General features: G+C 37.3%; 1 protein-coding gene across 5 annotated transcripts in view; it reads right to left on the minus strand.

Annotated features, from left to right (window-relative positions):
- Atp8a2 (ATPase phospholipid transporting 8A2) overlaps nucleotides 1-23,513 on the minus strand; it is a 639,008-nt gene that overhangs the window by 398,568 nt on the left and 216,927 nt on the right. For all 5 annotated transcript variants that reach the window (XM_078015676.1, XM_078015677.1, XM_005337571.5 and 2 more), the window contains 7 exons: nucleotides 23,202-23,284; nucleotides 19,375-19,424; nucleotides 17,029-17,098; nucleotides 14,799-14,883; nucleotides 13,747-13,886; nucleotides 11,793-11,931; nucleotides 2,348-2,412 (listed from right to left, as the gene is read on the minus strand). In XM_078015676.1, the coding sequence (XP_077871802.1) occupies nucleotides 2,348-2,412; nucleotides 11,793-11,931; nucleotides 13,747-13,886; nucleotides 14,799-14,883; nucleotides 17,029-17,098; nucleotides 19,375-19,424; nucleotides 23,202-23,284 (632 nt within the window). The remainder of the gene's footprint in view (nucleotides 1-2,347; nucleotides 2,413-11,792; nucleotides 11,932-13,746; nucleotides 13,887-14,798; nucleotides 14,884-17,028; nucleotides 17,099-19,374; nucleotides 19,425-23,201; nucleotides 23,285-23,513) is intronic.

The raw sequence follows: 23,513 nt of genomic DNA on the forward strand, positions 1-23,513 counted from the left end.
GAGAGGAAAAAAATCAATCAATAAATAAATAAAAAGAAAATTAGATTTTTATCCTAGACCTTACATCCTAAGACACTAGAGGGAGACAGATAAAATGGAAAGTGTTCACAATAGCAAAAAACACAAACAACCCAGATTGAAAAATGAATAAACATTTCCCCCAAAACTACTTACAAATGGCCAATAAGCACATGAAAAGAATGCTAATGTCACTAATCATGAGGGAAAAGAAAATCAAAACAACAATGCAATAAGACTCTCACAGTATGAGAATGGTCATTATCAAAAAGAAAAACAGAAAAAAGCTTGAGTTAGCAAGAATATTGAGAAGTTGGAATTTCTGTCCACTGTTGGTAGGAGTGCAAAATGGTACAGCCACTGTTGGAAAACAGTACAATTCCTCAAACAGTGAAACATATCATTACCATATGATCCAGCAACTCCACTCCTGGTATATACCCAGAAGGATTGAAAGCAGGGTCTTAAAGATGTACCTGTATACCCATGTTCTCAGCAACATCATTCACAAGAGCCATATGGTAGAAGCAACTCAAGAGTACATGATGATTGAATAAATCAATAAATGTAGTATATACATATAACAATATTATTCAGACTTTAAACGAAAGGAAATCCTGTCATATTCCATAACATGGATGAACCTGAAGATATCATGTTAAATAAAGTAAGCCAATCACAACAATCACAAATACTGTGTGATTCATTAATATGAGGTACCTATAGTTGTCAGATTAATAGAGACAGAAAGTTTCCAGTGATGGTGGGAGGTAGAGTTGGAGGGTCGTTACTTACTGAATTTCAGATTAGGAAAGCAAAATTTCTGGAGATGGCTGTACGACAATATGAATATACTTAATAACACTGATTTGTAGACTTAAAATGATTACAGTGTATTTTACCACAATTTACACACACACAGTATTTTCACTGTTAAAATGTTTTACAAGAAAAAACCAGAGACAAGTGCAGTAGGTAATACTGGGGAGGTTGGAACACTTGGGAGACTGCAGAGCATGTGAGAAGTAGAGTCCTAACGATGAGGCATGACCTGGGATTCTGGGATTCTTGCAGGCTGTTGTAGTTTAGATGATGAACATCCCCCAAAGAACCATGGTTGGTTCACAGGGTTGTGTTATTGGGAGGTGGTAGAGCCTGTGAGAGGTTGGGCTCTGAGGGAGGTATTTTGGTCACTGGGGGCATGTCCCCAAAGGGTATTGTGGGGCTCTAGTCCCTTCTTCTCTCTTTTGCTTCCTGGCCATGAGGTGGGTAGTTGACTCCACCACACACTCCTGCCATGATGTGCTGCCTCCCCACAGGCCCAAAGCAATGGGACCAACCAGTCATGGACTAGAACCTCTGAGACTGTGAATCAAAACAAGCTTTTTCTCTTTACAAGTTAATTTTCTCCATCATCTTGCTGTACTCACAGGAAGCTGACTAATACTCAGGCAATGATATTAAAAGGATAAGGGTCACGGTGAGATGAATCTGAAGCACTCACGCCAAGGACGCTATCTTGCTGATGTTGCCTTGGAGACACACAGAACTGTGGGCTCTCCCTGCCTCCTGCCCTTAGGGTTGTGAAGGGGTAGGCAGCATCTTGGTCTTCACAGAAGGATGCATGGCCTACTGGTACCTGGAAGGTGTCTATGGGTGTCCACCAGGAACTTGTTAAGTCTTGACAAATGGAATCGTATATTCAACTCTTATTTTTACATCAAATCACTTCTCAGATTACTGGTTTCCTTCAGATCAGCTCCTATTCCTGGTCTCCTTGGTGGTTTTAAGCCATGACAAGGTGGGAACATGCCCATAAAATACTCAGAGAACCATGATATTCAGTCTTCCATGAGCTGGTGGCACTGGGAAATTAAGTGTTAACGTATCCTACTCCTTTATAAAATTTAAATAACTCTTAACACTTGAGCATTTTTTTTTTTTAGGTTTGTACTGGAAAAAAAAATCCTACAAATCTCTTTTGTAAACTACACTGGAGTTCACCACAATGTAAATCATAACAGGTTCATCCATTCATGGACGTACTTCATATTTAACAATTAAAGGTAAACCAGATTAGAACGTTCTCATTTTAAATGCACAATTCTAGGTGAGTGAAATTAATATTTCATGAGGCAATATCATAACTTTACTATCTTGATGTTTTAAGAATAACACTTTATGACACCTGCTGATAAATACTACAGAAAACAGATGCAGTGGTTTTATCATCTTTTTCTAGAAAAAGAACACTCTATGATTAATCATCATAATAGAAAAAATAGTTTTAAAAATTTTTATGAAATACAACTTTCAAAAAACTACTTACATCCAAAGAGTCCTCCTTCATTAGGATAAGGGTCATATTCTGTGACACCAATCGGCAGGAATAGCCTAAGTGGAGAAGGAATAACATGTGAATTTAACATTCCTCCTGTGGGTTCCTAAATTCTCAATGGCTGACCGAATTCAACCTCCCTTCTTTTGTCTACCTTATTACCATTTTAAGCCTATTGGTTAACACAGAGGACTAAGGCAAGGATGAAGAAACCATAAGCCTGAATTGAATTTGATTCCTGCAGACAATGTGAATAGAACTGGCTAAGAAGGTCTTTCTAACTAAAGGCTAAAATAAATACTTGTCAATTTTCTGTGGATTTTTCTTTATCCTTGTTATCCTTGTATAACATTAGGATAAGCCTTAGATTATCTAAAATAACAGAAAACACTTTAGGAAGACAAATGCTATCCAATGGTGCTCCTAAATCAGCATAAACATGCCTACTGGAATAGCAAGTTCCTTTGTTTCCTTTGTAAAAAGTAAGTAATTCTCTCAAGTTTCAAAGGAATATTATTGTATATTGAGGGATCCACTTTTCCTACCAGAAGTTCAAAGTAATTCCCATTTCAAGAATTAAATCTGAGTTTAAAAAAAAAAAGAAAAGAAAAGAAATAGTCTTGTTTGAAACAAAAGGATTCCTAAGTAGTATCAGTAATTTCAATCTTATTGTGAAATAAAGTTATCTCTATAGCTTAAGAGAGATACTTTCTTTGTTTTTCCTCCCAGGACAGGAGCATATTTTCTATGAAGCTCTTTCCTTCCCAGTGGTCACTCACAGACCAAGACAGGAGTACCTCCTGATTACTCCCCTCAAATTCACAGACTCTATGGAATGAAATGGCTCCAGCCACCTCAAAGACCCACAATGACCCCCAGGGCTCCCAACCCCCATTTCCATTCAGCTTACCAAGAAAAAGCAAGAAAAGAATCCTCCTAAGAATCCTAGAAAACCAGACTTCACAACCATTTTTTTCCTCAACATCTCAAGATAATATATTGATGATTATAGAAAAATGAAATAAATCATCAAAGTGTAGAATTTTAACCTTCAATTAAATATGTTATGATTTCAAGAAGAGCCTTAATCAATCCTGAGCTGAAGGGTGGGAGCCCTGGATTTTTCTTGCAGAACACCTATAACATCCATTCTCATAGGTGCTTGGTTGAAGGGGAAGAGCAGGCAGGCATTTAACTAGTGAAAAAGAAACAGAGATCTGCATGTGGGTCCCTTCCTGTTCCCCAGGTCTCTTTTCATCTCTAGGAAAACCAATAGCAGGCACAAAACAAAATTCAAGGCAGATGAAAATTAAGACCAAGAAAATCCTTTGTGGATTTTATTTGTTTGTTTTGGGGGCAGATAATAAAACCTTGTGTTTGTTTACTTCAGAATGTAAAAAGAATGTCCCTTCCCTCATGACTCTCATTTGGAATATCTTGTAAAGCACCTCAGAACACAAGTTTTAAAGCACAAAATTATGACTTTTAATCTAAGTATTCTTTTTTAAAGCCATTAGAAAAAAATAGAGCTCAAGATGTTTAACAATAGCTATGTCAAAGGAATGAGATTATTTCTCTTGTTAAAAACTACCACATATTATTTTTAAAACTAAAACTAACCAAATAAAGTCAAATCATAATACTATATGGGCAAATACCTATTAGGTTTTAAAAAGGGCAGAGGATAACAAGCAATTTTGTATACATTTTAAAGTTAATTTTAATAACAGTTATGGGTGAAAAGTAAGCTGCTCCCAGAATGCTATTCACAGTTTCACACAGAAGGACTGGAATAATCAAATTCTTTGTTTCCCATTAAAATTTTTCACTCCTATAAGTTCTTAGATTAGGCCCAGAAGAGAGGGCTACATTTTTTATTTTCACTAACAAAAGGGGATATTGCAACTTTAATCATTTTCCTCTATGTTGGGCTTACTCTTCATCCCCAGAGACTTCTAGGAACTTCATGCAATGTTGACTGTTACAAATTTAGTATAACTAATGCAAAAGGATTTACTGGTCGTATTTTATTTGAACAACAGCTGCAGAAGTGAGCTGTAATTTTTAAGCTCTAGCTTTCTGCTTTATTTTATATTTTGCAATTTAAGTAAAATGCCATTTGACAACTGAAGCTACACAAAGATATTATGGAAAAACCCTAAGTATTTTTCTAGCCATGGTAGGAAGAGGGCAATAAATAAAACTACTGACACTTTCATGAATTCAAATATACAAAGCTAAAGGCTTCTGAGAAGAAACAGATTAAGCTTTTTTTAAAAAAAAAAATTGGAAAATGAATCAAGATTTTGCTTAGAGAATTATCACATAGAACACTTGCCCTAGACAGACCATGGAGGTTTAACCCAGTTAATTGTGACTTAACTAATGTAGCAAATCAAATTATGTCAATCCAAGTTTGGTGTGCTTGATTTCTAATGTTTTTGGATAAAATGAGATCAACTCTTGGAGAAGAGCCAGGTATATGGAAAGTCAATCCACACTTGTAAATTGAAGTCTAGTTCTTTAATCTCACAATCTAACAAGATGGCCATAAAATGACTGAGAGGAGAACCTTTGGGATTTCACTTTTTACCACAGCTGAAATTAACAGCACACTACAAAAGGGTTCAGTTTTTCTACTACCTGAGTATAATCAACATTCAAAGAAATTAAATTATTACAGAATCTATGGTACTTAGAGCAAGAATGATTTTAAGACAATAAAATAATTCTACACACCAGAAAATATTACCAACCAAATTTCCCAGATCTTTTAACCAGTTTCATATATTTTCTATAAGCTCATATTGTCCAACATCTCTAAATCCAGATTTTTCTGGAGACATTTTTGAAAAGGATAAGGGTCATATTCTGTGACACCAATCGGCAGGAATAGCCTAAGTGGAGAAGGAATAACACATAAATTTATCATAGATAAAAGGATAGAATAATTTACCCTTACCCACTGCATCCTGGGATGAAATCAACCAGGCTATCCATTGTTGTGATTCAGTAAGGTGCTCACAGTCCCTAAGTATGTTGTTGGTTCTAAATGTTTCCACAGAGAATCTGGTCAATCAATATTTGAGTGTGAATGAATAAAAATATTGCCAGACACCAGGAATAGATGGTGTCTACTCCAGATGGGGTCAAGGAGATACAGTCCAGAGTCCTCCATTATTCAGAAAGCCAGGAAGCTGAGGATTCATCAATGAAACCACATCCATTGACACCTTCCTTCCAGACCCTCAGGCCCTTCTCAGAACCCTTTAAAAAAAGAACACGCTGCCTCCATCCTACCTCACACGTTCCTCTCCAAACTGAGCCATCCTTACCCATTTTATGCTTTTTTTAAAATTTTTGTTTATTTTTTTTTTAGAAAATTTTGAAGGCTCGAGTTTTAAAATTGTCTCAACTCTGAAGCCTTCCCTGGTCTTTTGTAACTCATACATTTTTCATTCTGGGAAGTGGATCTTGGATGCCATGGTTAAGTATTCTGACTTTAAGCATCTTCACACCTATGTTACCTATTCTAAATTGCATCATTTCTCTGTGCTTCAATTTGATGTTTAGAGAGAGAATAATGTGTACCTCCATGGGCATTCAATCAGAGTCTTCTGTAAAGGACTTAAAACAGGATCTGGCACATTATAGATAACATCTACTAGTACCTATTATAAAAACCAGTTTTGCTTAATAGTCAAACGACACCATATTTTCTCATCTATTTCATTCTCTAATTTGTCTCTTAATTCATTCATGCCCCAGATGGGGTAAATAAATTCCCCAAGCCTATATTGGCAACAATGTTGCGATAAGTAATCAAGAGATATAGGTGTGAATTTTCTGTACAGAATAATAGTAAGATTGAGAACACTGCTAGTGTTAAAGTTTCACCTGAGAATGGGGATTTGACTTTCTTTTAAGGAGCAAGGTAATAACAGGCTGAGTAAGCACCCTATTTACTCACTTTTCAAAAGTAAGCATCTAAAACAATCTATATGTAGACCATAACATCATAATCACATACATTCATAATAAAATTTATTCCAAAATTTTTTTTAAAATATAAATGCATAAGACTGTAAGAAATGTTTTAAAAGTATCAATTAATCGGCAATGAAATGCACAGACACTGGGAGAACTCAGAGGTCCAACTAAGAAATAGTTTGAGACAAAAGCTATTTCCAACTTAATGACTTTAAAGTGGAATACATGCTAAGAATTCATTCTCACTCATCCCACATCCATTAGACAAAAGTTATAGACTCTGAAAACTCCACATCTATTGTATGACTCCTCAATAGATGTCATATCCAGTGGTAATAAGGAAATGACGACTATGTGATTCACAAAGGCCACATCTGAAAATTCACTTTAGAGGAGGGGATGCCAAGTTTTTAAGCTAAAAAAGAAAATTGCCAACTCCCCCAAAACACAGCTAGTTAGCATAAATTCAAGCACAGCCCTGCAGGATTCTGGCGACACGCCAGTTTCAAATAGTAAAACCCACAGGCAAGATGATAGTCGCCTGACAGTCTATCTACATAAAACTCATTGGCTCATTAGGGACACAAATATCCTGGAACTTAATTGGACTAATCATATTTATTTTCAAGGTACAAAGGAAAAGTTACATTTTAAAAATGACTTCTCAAACTACGATTTATACACACAAGCATGCTAAAGAAGGCCAACAACCCCAAACACCAAACTTGTCTTATTATACAAGTATCACCAGTTCTAAAGATGAACTTCTAGGACATGTGCTGCTAAGAAAATGCTGCCAATTAAAAGGTTAAGCATCAACAATCACAAAACATCCCAATTTCAGAGACACTAGAATGTAAAAACAATGTGCACGTGAAAATGAATGAAATAAAGTATGTCAAAGTTCAGAAAACAGTTTTTGCAAAAGCTGTATGAAGCCCTTTAAATAAGTCCTGCACCAGAAATCATGAGTCCTGAGATCTAGTAAAGGTTGGGCAACCTTATTCTAAAACTTTGAAATCTGAAATCTCCAAAATCTAATCAGGTTCAGATTCTAGAGCACTTTGGATGTCTAATTTTTGGATTGAGGATCCTCAACTGGTAACATCTATGCAAATATTCGAAAATTTGAAGAAGAAAAAAGAAAAATCTGAAACACTGCTGGTTCCAAGCATTTGGGATAAGAGATGCTCAATATGTACTAGTTTGGTTTTTAAGTAAAGTATAACCTTGACAAACTGAATTGTTTCTGTGAGCTGTAACTGTTCACATGTAAAGACAAAACAGAGAGTTTTCAGAAACTCCTGAGGCAGCATGAACAGCACTAGCCACTCTTCCACTTTGCTCTCTTTCCCTAAGTTGTTCTGGAAATAGAAGTGTCAGATACTTGTTCTTCTCAACTACCTTATGGACACTCTAAAAGGCACATTCGATGCACTAAAATGTGCAATGTTATGGGAAACGGATCAATATGATTCATACTACTAAAGGCTGAAGGTCTATATGACTAAAAAACAGGCTTAAATCCCATCCTCCATCCGGAGCATGACCTCATGCTGCTGATAGCTGCCACCTGTGGTATGACACTGATAGTCTAATGAAACGTCTAGACGTACATACTTTCTTGAGCCTTCTGCATCATTTGTAGGTTCAACAGATATCCTAAATGAGAAAAGACACTTAATCCCTCAACATCACCTTGGGTTACAAACTTGAGTCTTGAAGGTGGAATAAAGAATAATTCAGACATGGCTCTTTCAAAGAACACTAATTCCCTAGCTGTTAGAAACATACTGAGTAACTTCAAAGAAGAGTTTGAATGTGACTGATACACTAGATAAAACACAAGCACAGAAAACTCCCAGGATAAACAAGACTTTGGCAAAGTCATCTGCTTGTAAGTAGAAGACTTTGTCTTCTAGTGGCCTAGAGGAATATTCACCAAGAAAAATCCATTAAGAAATATCTAATGAATGTGACTGCTTCTTATACCAACAGTTACACATGTTACTTCTTTGTAAAGTACAAAATAATAATTATTACTTTTAAAAGGTTGTTTGAATGGGTACTGATTATCTCATAAAGCTCAGAGATGCTCATCATGCAAAAGCAAAATTTTTTTTTCAAGTAATAATCCAGTTTTACTTTCTGGCTGATTTTCAGTCCTTTGTTTTCATCATGTTTATTCCAAACTGAGCTAGACCCAAACAAGCTGGAGTGTAATAAAACAAAGCAAGGAAAGGACCCATGTGCTCCCCAAGGGCAGAGTGGCTGACAGGTGCACCACCAGCTTCTCACAGCATACACAATGAAGTGCTTAAGGAATTTAACTCTGAAGCTAAGGGAAAATACAGTTCATTGACCAAGCACAAAAAATAAAGATCTGAGAAATTAAGAAAATTTATCACTATTGCTCAATTTTAACTTGAGAGAATACACCCACCATTTTCATATCACTCTAAGAAGACAGAAAGCATAAGTATTTCAGGGCAGCAGTCAACTTGACATGTCGTATATGAACAGGGTCCATGGATCAATAGCAGATGTTTTAGGACAAATTTATGTGGGAAATAATACATGAAGAGTAGATCTATATACACATTCAGAAAGACAGACGCCAAAAAGAAAACACATCATCCTTCACTTATGAAAATGCTACTGACACATCATCAAATAAGTATTTTCTAGTAGCAACAATGGGTCTTTACTGAAATACTATCATGCTCTTGTCCAAAATTATGCATTTGAATGACAACCAGCACAAACCCATGAATAAAGTCTATAGCTGATGCTTCCAAGATTGTTTATAAATTTCGTATCACTCTCTTGTGACCTTAACTTCAGTTGTCTACTAACCTAAATTGCATTTTATTAGCAAGATCCTTCATAAGATATGATTAAATGACACATCTATTTAAACAAACAAAAAAATGAAACTCATCCCAGAGGGCAGGTATTGTGTACAAACAAGGTTATGAGAGAGAGAGAGAGAGAGAACTCTGATTCTAAAGAGCAGGTTTTAAGGAAAGAGTCACCACTGGATTAAGTTGATAATATTCCAAGGAGACTACTCTGTAAAGGACTACAGTTATATACATTCACAGGTTTCAGTAATTTTTTTTCCTAAACTAAGCAATGACATACAATTTGTTTCCATAAAGACAGTGTAAGTTACATAATCATTATGTATTTCTTTTATCACATACGTACCAGGTCTTATTATACCATAACGTGGCCAAATAATCAGATAAATGTATTTCACATAATCAAAATTAAATTTTTAAGAAACTAGTAGCTTCAACTTCTTTTTTTTTAAAGAGAGAGGAGAGAGAGAGAAGAGAGAGAGAGAGAGAATTTTAATATTTATTTTTTAGTTATCGATGGACACAACATCTTTGTTGGTATGTGGTGCTGAGGATCGAACCCGGGCCGCACGCATGCCAGGTGAGCGCGCTACCGCTTGAGCCACATCCCCAGCCCTTCAACTTCTTTTCAAATTTAAAATGTGCTTCTTGAAAAGTATTGGTATTAATTCTTCTTTAAAGGTTTTGTAAAACTCCGCTGTGTACCCATCTGGTCCTGGGCTTTTCTTGGTTGGTAGTCTTTTGATGGCTTCTTCAATTTCATCCATTGATATTGGTCTGTTCAAATTGTGTGTATCCTCCTGACTCAGTCTGGGCAAATCATATGACTTAAGAAATTTATGGATGTCTTCACTATCTTTGGGACTGCAAATTGGTGCAGCCAATTTGGAAAGCAGTTTGGAGATTCCTGGGAAAGCTGGGAATGGAACACCATTTGACCCTGCTATTGCCCTTTTCGGACTATTCCCTGAAGACCTTAAAAGAGCATGCTACAGGGATGCTGCCATATCGATGTTCATAGCAGCACACTTCACAATAGCTAGACTGTGGAACCAACCCAGATGCCCTTCAATAGATGAATGGATAAAAAAAATGTGGCATCTATACACAATGGAGTACTATGCAGCAATAAAAAATGACAAAATCATAGAATTTGCAGGGAAATGGACGGCACTAGAGCAGATTATGCTTAGTGAAGCTAGTCAATCCCTAAAAAACAAATACCAAATGTCTTCTTTGATATAATGAGAGCAACTATGAACAGAGCAAGGAGGAAGAGCAGGAAGAAAAGACTAACATTTAACAGAGTCATGAGATGGGAGGGAAAGGGAGAGAAAAGGGAAATTGCATGGAAATGAAGGGAGACCCTCATTGCTATACAAAATTACATATAAGAGGTTGTGAGGGGAATGGGAAAATAAACAAGGAGAGTAATGAATTACAGTAGATGGGGTAGAGAGAGAAGAAGGGAAGGGAGGGGAGGGGGGATAGTACGGGATAGGAAAGGTAGCAGAATACAACAATTACTAATTGGGCATTATGTAAAATTGTGGATATATAACCGACGTGATTCTGCAATCTGCATTTGGGGTAAAATTGGGAGTTCATAACCCACTTCAATCTAATGTATGAAATATGATATGTCAAGAGCTTTGTAATGTTGTGAACAACCAATAAAAATAAATAAATTAAAAAAAATAAAAAAAATTAGGCAATACAAAAATAAATAAATAAATAAAAAATAAAATGTGCTTCTTTAACAAAGTTATTCTGACTTAACCCACCTGTCTTCGACTTTCTTCTCTGTGATGCTCACCAAGCAAGGAGGATGCCAGTCAAAATGGGGGAAAGAAAGTCGTAATGCACCCAGAAAAACCCAATGATTGTTAAAACCTTTAAAATTGGTCATAATTATAAAAATAATGTATATTTAAATCTAGTGAAAACATGTTCTCTTAGTGTTTTTGTTTTTGTCTTTTTTAAGGAGCTAGGGATGGAACCCAGGGAGAGGTACTCTACCACTGAGTTACATCCACAACCCTCTTAATTTTTTATTTTGAGACAGGGGCTAAGTTGAGGTCCTCCTGTCTTAGCCTGAGTCACTGGAATTACAGGCATGCACCACCACACCCACCTCTCTCAGTCTAAAGTTATGTGAAGAAAGAAATAAGAAATTCAAAGTTTTCAACTATATGTTTAATTTTTTCAGAAAGCTATGATAGTTTAAATGCTTATAATAAGTAGATAGTGCACCTAAAAACATTGGATTTGGGTAAATTTTCCCTGGCCCAGCCAACAAAGAGTTCTAGAAAACATCATCCACTGGGGCTGGGATTTTGGCTCAACAGTAGAGCACTCACCTCACACGTGCAGGGCCCTGGGCTGGATCCCCAGCACCACATAAAAAAAAATGAGTGGAATAAAGGTATTGTGTCCAACTACAACTAAAAAAATAAATATTTTTAAAAACTATTTTAAAAAATCACCCATCAATGCATTAAAGAAACACTTAGACATGTCTATAAAACACTAAAAAACAATCCAAAAACCAGCATTGGAAAATTATTTTTTAAATTGATTACCTATATTAATTGCAGTTTCTTGTTTGTCTCCGGTCAATACCCATATCTTAATATCTGCCTTCAACAGAGTTGCTATGGTCTCTGGAACTCCGGCCTGAAGACGATCTTCTATGGCTGTGGCTCCAAGTAACAGTAAATCCTAAGGTTGAAAAAACATCTTCATTAAAGACTATTTCATGCTTAAGAGCAACATTAGTGACAAAAACTCTGCCAAAAGAAAGACAACCTAAATGTTCAGAGACAGTTACTTAAATCCTTTACACTAAACCCATATTTGTAGATCACTGATATATTTAGGTGTGGGGTATTTCCAACACAGGCAACCAGCACTTATCATTTACTTCTCGGCACATAGGCATTATAAAAGAAATCATCAAAGCACACACTTTGATGAGTCACCCTGAAGACACTAACGGTTCACAAGTTCTCTATTCTCACTCTGCTCCTGTGCCAAGTGTCATGTTTTATTTAATATGTGAGATGAACCCATTCTAAATGGCATACTTTGTTGGAAGTGCCAGAATAAGAAACCTATAATACTAAGAATTCAACAGCTAGAGAAGAAAATATCAAAGTATCTTAAGATTGCTGTCCCCTATAGTCCTCTTCAAGAATCAACTCCCGCTGAGTATGAGTGTGGTTGTGTGATCTATTGTTCACTACTTACTTGCCTCTGGTGAGTCTCTCCATAATATAGCACCTCAACCAGACTATGGAAAGTCTACTACCTCATGAACATCTACCACGTTTGATACCATAGAGGCATGAAACCTATTTAATCACTTTTTCTGATTCTAAAAGTAATTTTAGATATTTCTAGTATTAAATTATGTTTGCCCTAAACTTCTCTCCATGTTTGGATTAGATAAAGCTTGGCCTAATGCAGCCTTAATACATAATGAAAGGCAAATTACCCTAATAACCAAGCAACTGAGTCTCGGCCAATCACAGAAGGTGAACCTCCAGTCATTCAGGGGCTGAAACATGACCATATAAAGCAAATGACAACTGCCAAATGCTGCCACTCAGATTGATCCTGTATGTCATTTCCTTTCCTCTGGCAATAAATACAACCTACACATAGGATGGAGTAGTCCATTTTGAACCATCCTCTTCCGGTAGTGCTGCTCTGTGCTAGAACTCTTTCCTGCTCTGGTAAACCTTGTTAAAGTTAATTCAGCTCAGATTTTGTTCATTTTTTGTACCAGTACACCAGGGCAAATGAACACTTGAATTCAGTTCTAGTCCTACTCAGATTCCACAAAATAATTTAATATAAACAGCTTAATATAAAACTCAAAAGCTGAGTATAAAACAGCAAAGGAAAATTTTAAAACCAACAAAGGATCGAAAAAAGTGGAGGTGATGCCTTCGAAGCCATAGAAACTGGAAAATGGATGGCCCAAATGGTTGCTCAAACATAGAAAATGTTGAAACTTAGCTCCCAAGTGAATCCAAATAAGTAGAAAAATTATCTAATATTTTGGGATAAACTGAAAAAAAACCCAGCAACAACAAAAAATTAAAGTCATGAGCATGAAGTAGAAACAATAATGTATAAATGTTATTAAAACAAAGAAGTGTGAAATGTGTTCACATTTACAACATATAACCAGCCTAGAGAGCATTGTGATTGCTCATGTAACTCAAGAGGTTGAGCTAATCCATTAAACCTCATGTTAGGCAAACCCAGAAAGTCATTAATGCTATTTTTGACCTGGTATTTCTAAAGATATCACTAACACTTAGCTGAGGTGGCTAGGCCTTTGAGATAACCCATGAAAACTAAAGCTACTTTTGCTTCTTAAATGAAAAAAGTATGAAAAGCTGTCAGTTGGTTAAAACACAAGAAAAAAAAATCACAATATAGCAAAAGATTCCTGCTTCAAAGACTCTGTTCAACAGTAGTTAAGTCCTTCATTGGGTAAACGAAGACCGTTCTCTATGTGGTTACCTTTTCAATGATCTCGTAACACTCTTCTAATCGCTGAGCTCTGTCTTTCAATATGATGCTTGCTTCCTTATAGACTTCCAGCCACTCTGCATAATCATCCTCTGAGAGATCAGCATAGGCCACACAGAGAGTCCGCAAGCCTGCAAAACAGCCGCTGGTGAAGACCTCAAGAAGGGTCTTTTACCTGCTAGGGGACATCATGTGACTTCCTTTTACATAAGCATGCCCTCCTAAATAAAAGAAACCAGCTTATTTTACAACCAATCAAATTTAAAAATCTGCACATCTTCAAAGAGAAATTTAAAAACTACCTTATTATACTGTAATGCAAACCATCTATTCTATAAGTTTGAGTGCATAAGAAGTAATAAGAATGAATTATCCACAGCAGAGGGACACAGGAGCTGTATATGATCCATGTTCCAGAGGCAAGAATCAGCAAGCAAAGAGGCAGGAAACTGGCTAAAATAACTATCCTAGGTTGCAGTATGTGTGTTGGTTATAGAATCATTTCTAACTTTGTGCCAGGTGTGTGGCATATGTCTATAAGCCCAGAGACTTGGGAGGCTGAGGCAGGAGAATTGCAAGTTTGAGGCCAGTCTCAGCAACTTAGCAAGACCCTGTCTCATCTCAAAACTTAAAAAAAAAAAAAAGTTTTCAGTGAATTATTCCATGAAGTTGTGGATAAGCCAGTGCCATAAGTATAAGAAGAGGACAGAGAAAGAAGCACATGAGTTTTCCTCAAAAGGGACTAACTACAAGACCATCTTACAGGTGAGTTAGCCCGTGTCTCCTGCTGTACTGCTAGTTACGAATTGGCAGAGAACTGAATTTGGACTTTGCCGCTTATTTGTTTGCTGCCATAGGCACAGAATGTGGAGATGAGAGGGGCAGGGGTAGGCACCTGAAGAATCTCCTCCTGTAAAGCAACCCAAGTACTGCTCAAAAAAAGACATCTGTTTGGAATATGACTGCTTATCCAAGCATCAGCCAGGAATGCTTTAGAGTACTGCTTCAGTGGTAAAAAAATAACATTTCCAAATTTCGCTTACCTTCTGTGGCAAAATATTCCAGATGGCATAATGTTTCTTCCATGTATTCTGAGTCTTCTGAAAGTCTTTCAAAAATGACATTATCCTATAAAACAGGGAAACATTCATTGTGACTGGCAAACTCTTGTTCAGGAAGTCTTTCAGTCAACATGCTAAACTGGCTGGGTTTTATTAGTGTTTATCTAATGTGCACAAAAATACTTGAGTGGGCAAGTAAGAATAAAGTTCTTGGCCGGGCTTGGGCATGAGCTTTGGGGGAAAATGTTGGGTATGGATGTGTCCAAAAAAACAAAATCTGTTATGCATCTTCAAAGTCAAACAAAAATACATTATGGAGGACCCTAGGAGCCAGGAGACTAATCAAGGATATAAGAGTACCTACTTTTACACACATCTGCAAAACTCACATCCTAAAGTGTATATAGATTAAGATCCCAAAGGCTTGAGACTGGAAGTATTTTGAATTTCGGAGTTTGGAATATTTGTGTATACATGAGATATCTCAGGGAAGAGACCCAACTCTAAAGATGAAATTTACTTGTGTCCACACACACACACCTTACGCATACAGCCTGAAGGTAATGGTATACAGCACTTTTACTGTGCCTGTGTTTTGTCTGTGATTCATGATATGAGGTCAGGTGTGGTATTTTCCACTTGTGTCATATCAGTGCTCAAAAAGTTTTAGATATTAGAGTATTTTCGATTCAGGGTTTTCAGATGAGGGACGCTCAGCCTGTAATACCTTTATAAAATGGAAACGATGCACAGCCTGTTACCCAAGTACAACCTTGCTTGCTGACAACAGAGATGCTCCTAACCAGGGAAAGCACAACCCACAAAGCACCAAACCCAGTTCTGAGAAACACGTGGTTGGACATAGCTCATCTGTCCTGAATACCATAATAATCCATCAGCTATGTTATTCATTGCATATAATCTCAGCATGCATTATTTTAAAGCTAGTTTGGTTTGGGGAGTGTTTTGGAGGAATTAAATTCTATAAAAAGAAAATGAATCTTTGCAGCATTTTCATATTTACACTATTGTGTATTTATACCTTCCTCCCTGCCAACTCATATTGATCAAGAACTTGCTGGGGTACTAAGAATACAACAGCAAAAAAATAAACAAAGTTTAAAAAGAATATCATATAGCCAGGAACATGCCCTGTAATATCAGTGACTTAGATGGATGAGGCAGGAAGATTGAAAGTTCAGTCATCCTCATGTAATTTAGTGAGACCCTGTCTCAAAATAAATAAATAAATAAAAAGGGCTAGAGGTGTACTGGTAGAGCACTCTGGGTTCAATCTCCAGTAACTCCCCACAGCCAAAATGAATATTTTGTAAGGACATAGTCTCAAAGACCTTAACTTAAATTGCTGCTCTATAAAAGCAGAATTCTTTTATGGTTCCAGATATAATGCCTTCAGAAGTACCATGCATTACTCATCCTTAAAGAGCTCTAGTTATAGTGTACTTAAATAAAAATCACCTTTTGCCCCACAGTTGGTAAAAAAAAATAAAAAATAAAAAATTTTCAACAGACCACTAATCCTAGTATAGGATCATATTCTCAACATAGTTTTTAAAAAATAAGCATAACAATTCTTTCCCACAACCCACAAGACCACCATTTATCAGGGTGTAGTTTTACAAATAAAACTCAAAAGCAATAACATCTTTCCTTAGAGATAACACCTTTGAGTCTGGTTACTGGAAGGGAGACAGGACAAAAAAACTGATCTATGAACCTGACCAAAAGGGACAATAAAAATGTGGCCAGATATGGACACTGCCCCTGTACCTACATAGCACTCTATGATAAATAAAAAATAAAATACAGTGGTTAAGAAGACTAGATGCTAGAAAACCCATATATAACAGAGTACTTGAAGATTCTCACAGATCACACAAATGATATTCAGAGAATCACAAAATGATGGTGGTGAAACTGAAATGGAATGTTTGCATGGTACACTCATGGAGTTGCTATTTCTGAAACTAACCACTGCTAAAAGCAAGCTTTTCACTTGCCATTTTGCAACATCTCCTTGAAGCATATTCGCTTTAGCAACCTTTTACTATTATGTCAAGTTCTTTACCTAAAAGAGTTTTTCAACTCTGGGCAAGCAATCAAGAAATCAGGAGGAGAGTAGTGAGAAGCCACAACTAACTAAGTGGCCACCAAGTATGCACTATCTGAGACCCTTACCAGCAATACTTACAGCCCCTTTACAGTAGAGTCGAAGTTGTCCTGATGGAGTTCGGACGATTACAGACATTCTTTTTCTGTCACTGTTAAGAATTAAAAAAAAAAAAAAAGATTTTCATTGTCCTGTTTTATAGGACCTATGTACTATGACTGAACACCAATCAAAACAAAAGCTGGCAGCCCTAAAATTGACCAAGCTCCATTTCTCCATGCCTTTTTCCTCAAAATAGGACTTGCATTATATATCTCTTGCTCTTTTCATTTAAATCTAATGGATGTAAACCTATTTCCTGTCATGCCGAGAAAATTCACCAGCACTGCCATTTGAAGGAGAGGTAGAAAAGGAGAATTTGATCATGGATCCTGTGCATCTAACTGTCTCTGGCAATACTCTCTAAAAGTATTCTTTTTCTACTTTACAGTTCAAAAATATCAAGTAAGCCTACTAAATAGCCAAGTGGAAGGTTCAATATAGATCAACTTAATTCAAAAGCTTCTCAATGTGTCTTCTTTTTAAGAGAAATGCAAAGAAATTACAAATTTATAGAATGTTCCTGATTTGACACTACAGTACCCTTTCCCTCCCTTCTTCTCACTGAAGCCTGGCTACTTCCCTACACATCTCTCATCTCATGATCCATCCCCACTCACTTAGCTTCAATACTTCCATTGCCTAAATTCCTCTTCTTTCTTCTCTCTACCCACCCTGGCAATCTTGCCTCATCTCCCACTAACCCTCTCATAACCTACCAGGCTCCAAGCCCACAAGACTCACCACACTCCTTCCTGTACAGTCTGGTCCAAGCCCTTGCTAACACTCCATCCCTCTGAAATACACCCCAACTGGGCCCCAGATACCCATTTCTGCAGCCTTTCCACTTGGTGATTCCCACTGGAATCTAAGCTCCAAAAAACTGGGACTTTATCTCCACAGTCTCTTTCTAACCTAGATCTATATTCTCTCACAGCTACTTACAAGTTGAGCACTGTTGGCAAAGTTATCGAATTTGTGTTTAAGTTTCTCAGTATATAAAGCAGATTACCACCAGTTACTCCAAAGGAGTATTACACAATTAAGTGGCATCAGGAAAAAGATGAGTCCATTAAAAAGAAACAGAACCACAAGTATAACCACAAATGATCTGTTTCCTCTTTCTCCCCTGTAGTCTCTCGTAAATAGATCCTCATGTCTCCTTCCCTATCTACCTGTTTTCATCTAACCCTCTTTTCTCTTGTCTTACTATTAACTGCTCGGCTTAGCTAACGCAGCCACAAAGCTTTACCATTACCAACAAGAAACTTCCAGGGGCACAAAAATGTCTAGAGAGACTTCCTGTACATCCCCAAACTCCACACACACATCTACATGAACTACAACTATCATGAGCCATCCTTCATCTCTCCCATTGCATATTCAATATCTGACCCACCAGTATTCAAGCTAGACATCCTAAAACTAAAGACTAGGCCTGGAAAATATTTTCTATAAAAAAAATCAAACTTTATCCAATAGCTTATAAAGAAAACAGGGCAAATAATTTGTAAATCATTTACCAAAGATCATTGAAAAACCCATCAATTTCAAGAACAGGAAAAGACACTTTGGAGATTAGCAACAAAACCTTGCTCTTGTATTGACAGTTAAATATTAAAAAGTGAGAAAGAAACAAACATTAAGATATGGCTACTAAATTGACCAAACTATATTGTTGTATTGTGTGCATATATGAGTATGTAGTAATGAAGCCCTCTATTATGTACAATTATAATGCGCCAATTTTAAAAAGATGTGGTTTCTCATAACAAACTGTGAATGTTCCAGGTGAACAAAAGAATCCACAAAATATTCCTATGTCTTAAAGAAGCTACCCTGGGGAGGAAAGTTTTGGAATATGTACAGAAGAATGGTCCTGCCTGGACCAGGCCTCTGATGGGATGAACTGATCCAATCTGATCTGTCACCATTTGTCAGTTTCTGAGCTCTCTGGAGGAGTACTGGAGTGAAACAAGAGGTATGACCTCATGGGACCTGCGCAACACCAATGAAAATAACTTCACTTGCTCCAAACACGCAGACATGTCTGCAGCTGCTGGTGCAAGAATACCAGGCTTGGGAAAGCTAAAGAAAAAGGAGGACGTGGAAGCATAACATTTCTTTTGGATAAAAATAAAGCAAAAAAAAAAATCAGCTTCATTTTCTTTAATGAAACTCACAGATTCCATGAGGAAGAGGGTTCATGGAGGTATATTTGCCACATCAAAGAGTTAAAATAGCATACCATACAATCATGCAAACGTAGATGAGGTTGTCAAATATATATAAAGTATTTTATTTCACGTGTATGAAAGACAGACATACCTGGAAAATTCTAGGACATGAAGGATTTCAAATGTCTTTTCCTCTCCCATCTACAGGAAAAAAAAAAAAAAGCTCTTAACTGCAAAGTATTAAAATCTCAAAGCAATTGTCCCCCAATCTATCTACCTCTCTCTCTCTCTCTCTCTCTCTCTCTCTCTCTCACACACACACACACACACACACACACTCCCCTATCCTCTAGTCCTGCAAAAAAGCCTTTGCAATCTGCACTGTTTTCTCTGAAATCTGGCAGAGTCATAGCTCCCTCTTCTGGTAAGAAGCTTCATTATCCTGCAGTTCACGGGCTTCACAGTGGGCTTGGTGCAGCCACTTCTAAGTCTTGAAGATAACAGACAGGCTGCACAGCACCTTGGGGCCAGTTTTGAATTCAGGATTTTACACATTTATAAAAATCTGTGCCTAGATCATTTACCATAACATCCTCAGCATGGTCTGAGATAGCATCCTATCATACAACACATCTGTTCTGTGCTACAAAATGTATGACTAATACTGAGTCGTGAAGACCCTAAATAAGCTCATGTCAGTTCTGAATAGGTTTTGCTGCCAAACAACTATTTCCAAAAATTAGGAAAATATGGCATTATGTAAAAATGTGGATGTGTAACTGATGTGATTCTGCAATCTGTATTTGGGGTAAAAATGGGAGTTCATAACCCACTTGAATCTAATGTATGAAATATGATATGTCAAGAGCTTTGTAATGTTTTGAACAACCAATAAAAAAAATTAGGAAAAACTTTAAAATTTCAGTGTTCTTAGATTTAAGCCTGCAGATAAGGGGTTATTAGTGTGTATCTGGTTTTAGGGAATTAATCAAACACCCTTTTTCTTTCTTCTTCTTTTTTTTTTTTTTTTTTTTTTTTTTTTTTTGGTACTAGTGATTGAACAACCCAGGGGCACTTTACCACTGAGCCACATCTCCAGCCATTTCTTATGTTTTATTTAGCGACAGGATCTTGCTGACTTGCTTAGGGCCTCACTAAGTTGCAAAGGCTGGCTCTGAACTTGGGATCCTCCTGCCTCAGCCTACCAAGCTGATTATAGGCATGTGCCACCACACCCAGCTCAAATAGCCTTTTTCCTTTGGATTCTTTCAAGTTAGAATTCACAATTTTTTCCATCTAAAAAAGGGCAGATTTTGTGACTGCCATTTTCAATTTTTTCATCTAATCTTCTATTCCCCCAACATATCACAGTAGAAACAGTGTGGCCTTTGGAGTCCAACAGATGTTAAGTTTGAACTCAGTTTCTGCCACCAAGTGAGTGAATTTCTTGTGAATAGTGGCAACACTCTTTTCTTAGGCTTGAGGGAAATGGTCAATGAAGTAACATACAAATTTCCATGTCCATGACTAAGTAATCGCCATCTTCCTACCACAATTCTCAGCCTGTCTTGCTATATCCTAAAATATTCTAATTACCCCCTTAATCTAACCTTCATTAGTCTTCACTCACCCCTCTAAATCCACCAGCTCCCCGACCCCTCAACCTGTCCCAATGCTCTCAGATCCCTATTCTCAAAGGCACCCTCTGCCACTATCCTGTCTCCCTGCCAGGAACTGCCTCCTCTGCGCCACTGTTAACACCAACCACTGCCACATGCCACCCATGAGCTCAGCTGTTACAGTGATGATCAGCAAGGACATGTTGTGTAAATACCTGGTGGCTAACTGGAGAGTTTGTGGCTCACAAGTATCTCAGAACTAATGGTTGAATAGAATTTTTTAGATGATCATTGTTTATAAGACCTAACTAATCAGGCAGTCTTTTTATTCCCAGAAATACAACCTTAGTCTGACATATATATATATATATATGAATGTGCCACAGTGAATCTGAACATCGTATACATTCACAAGACTGGGGTCCTAATTAGAATAAGATATCCTCCATGTTTGTATAAATATATCAAAATAGACTCTACTGTCATGTATAACTAAAAAGAACAAGAGGAAAAAAACTCAGTAAAATAACAAAGGATGCCAGGTGGGGTGGCACACTCCTGTAATCCCAGTGGTTCAGAAGGCTGAGGCGAAAGGATCGCAAGTTCAAGGCCAGCCTCAACAACCTAGTGAGGCCCTGAGTAAGACCCTGTCTCAAAATAAAAAGTTAAAAAGGGCTGGGGATATGGCTCAGTGGTTAAGCACCCCTAGTTTCAATCCTCTGTACCAAAAATTAAAATAATAAAAATAATAATAACAACAACAAAGGAATACCAACACAGCATCTACGATAACCATGCCACAGGCTCTCTACTGCCCGTGCTTCTCTGGCACTGTGACACTATAGGCAGAAGCAGCTGTTCTACCTGCATTCCCATTCCCACTCACCCTTCCCATGTCCGTCCACCACATCATATCCTGTTTTCTCAATGCAGAAAGAAACGTGAAAGAGTCCCCATACAACAGAAAATACTACAATCACGGTTAAAAGTTCTCTCAAACTGAAGGGAAAGACCTTGTTTAATTTTAAGTTACTGAAAAAGAAATTCTGTATTCAATCAGTACTTCACTCTTAATGACTGCATATTTCTGTAAACTAAATTCCCTCTGTGGATTAAAAGAAAAAAAATAAACATGATCTGATCTCTTTGTGTAAGGTGGGGTATTTTGTAGATTTTGATATTTTAGAAGTAAAAGAGACAAATGAACTACTGCCAACTCAGGAACAATATCAACTTATTATATTATTTGGAAGTGAACTTCAAGTGCATTAAGGCAGTCTTGGGACTTAAGGATGCATTAAGCCAAAAACTATAACAATCCATGAGATTTCCCCCAAATTGAGGGATGGGCAGAAGCGAGGGAAGGCAGTGACATCCAGAGAGTAGCACAGCCCTTCTCTCTGGTCATCACTAACGTCGATAGCACCTCGCCAGTCCCAACCATCATTTTTATCTGTTGCTCACTCAGAGTGTTCATACCTGATTACTCTTGATAAATGTCAAACATCCCTAATTCCAAAATCCAAAGGGCTCCAAAATTGAGAATGTTTTTAGCACCAATATGACATCACCCATGGAAAATTCCACACCTGACCTCATGTGACAGGTTGCAGTCAAAACACAGGTGTCATACAAAAGTACCTCGGGCTGTGTGAATAAGGTCTATATGAAACATAAATTTCAAGTTCAGATTTGGGTTCCATTTCAAATTATCATGATATGCAAATATTCCAAAATGTGAAACATCCAAAATCCAAAACACTAGGGTCCCAAGCATTTTGGAAAAGGGATACTCAACTTGTAAAAAGCTTTTCCTATTGCTAAATTTCCCTCTGCAACCCACAGGAAAGAAAATTCAAATCAGAAAAAATACATAAACCCCTTGACTTCAGGGAATAGTCCTATAGATAGAAGAGATGTTAACCTCTAACTCGCAGCCCTCACAGCTACGGAGAGGGGAGCCCAGTGGACTCAGGACTCCACTGTGCAAGAACTGTCAGGCATTGGGGCTACAGAGAGGTGCAAGGTCTGCCTCAAGGACAGGCAGGCCTTGAAGTTATTTTCCCAACTTCTAGAAAACAGAGAAACTGCTTGAGAAGTTCTTTCCTGCCAACAATTTCAAAATAATTCATGAAAAACTTCTCAAGAAGAAGAGGGGGAAATTGCTGCAATACAAAATAAAGGGGATAAGCAAATACAATCACATAACCACTTCAGTGTTTCAACTGAGCATTTCAAGTCTAATTTTTCATCAAAATAAAAAACAGAAACTTAGCCATGAGATTCACCACAGACATACTATTTCAAGTAGAAAATCTTAAAAACAGTGAACTGGAATATGCACAGGTATGTCCCTTACCGCTTCTATGATGACTGAGTATGGGGTTCTGGCCGTGAAGACAAAGCCCAGCTTCTTAGCTCCTTTCACCAAAGCAGCTTCATCTGTCAATAACAAGTCAGTGAAATACTGACTAATCCTTCATGACAGAATTCTGGGAAGTACCATTTTTCAAATTACCCACCGTGGTGAGGGAGGCCTGGTGTTACCTGCGTGGTAGTAAGGATTCAGAATAGGAGCACTGACTCTTGCTACCACCAGGGACCTGAAATGGGCACTTCCGTAGGATGGGAAGATGTGGACCTAAAGCCAATTCACCAGAAGAGTGATTTG

This window comes from Ictidomys tridecemlineatus, chromosome 6, assembly GCF_052094955.1.
Source record: "Ictidomys tridecemlineatus isolate mIctTri1 chromosome 6, mIctTri1.hap1, whole genome shotgun sequence".
NCBI lineage: Eukaryota > Metazoa > Chordata > Mammalia > Rodentia > Sciuridae > Ictidomys > Ictidomys tridecemlineatus.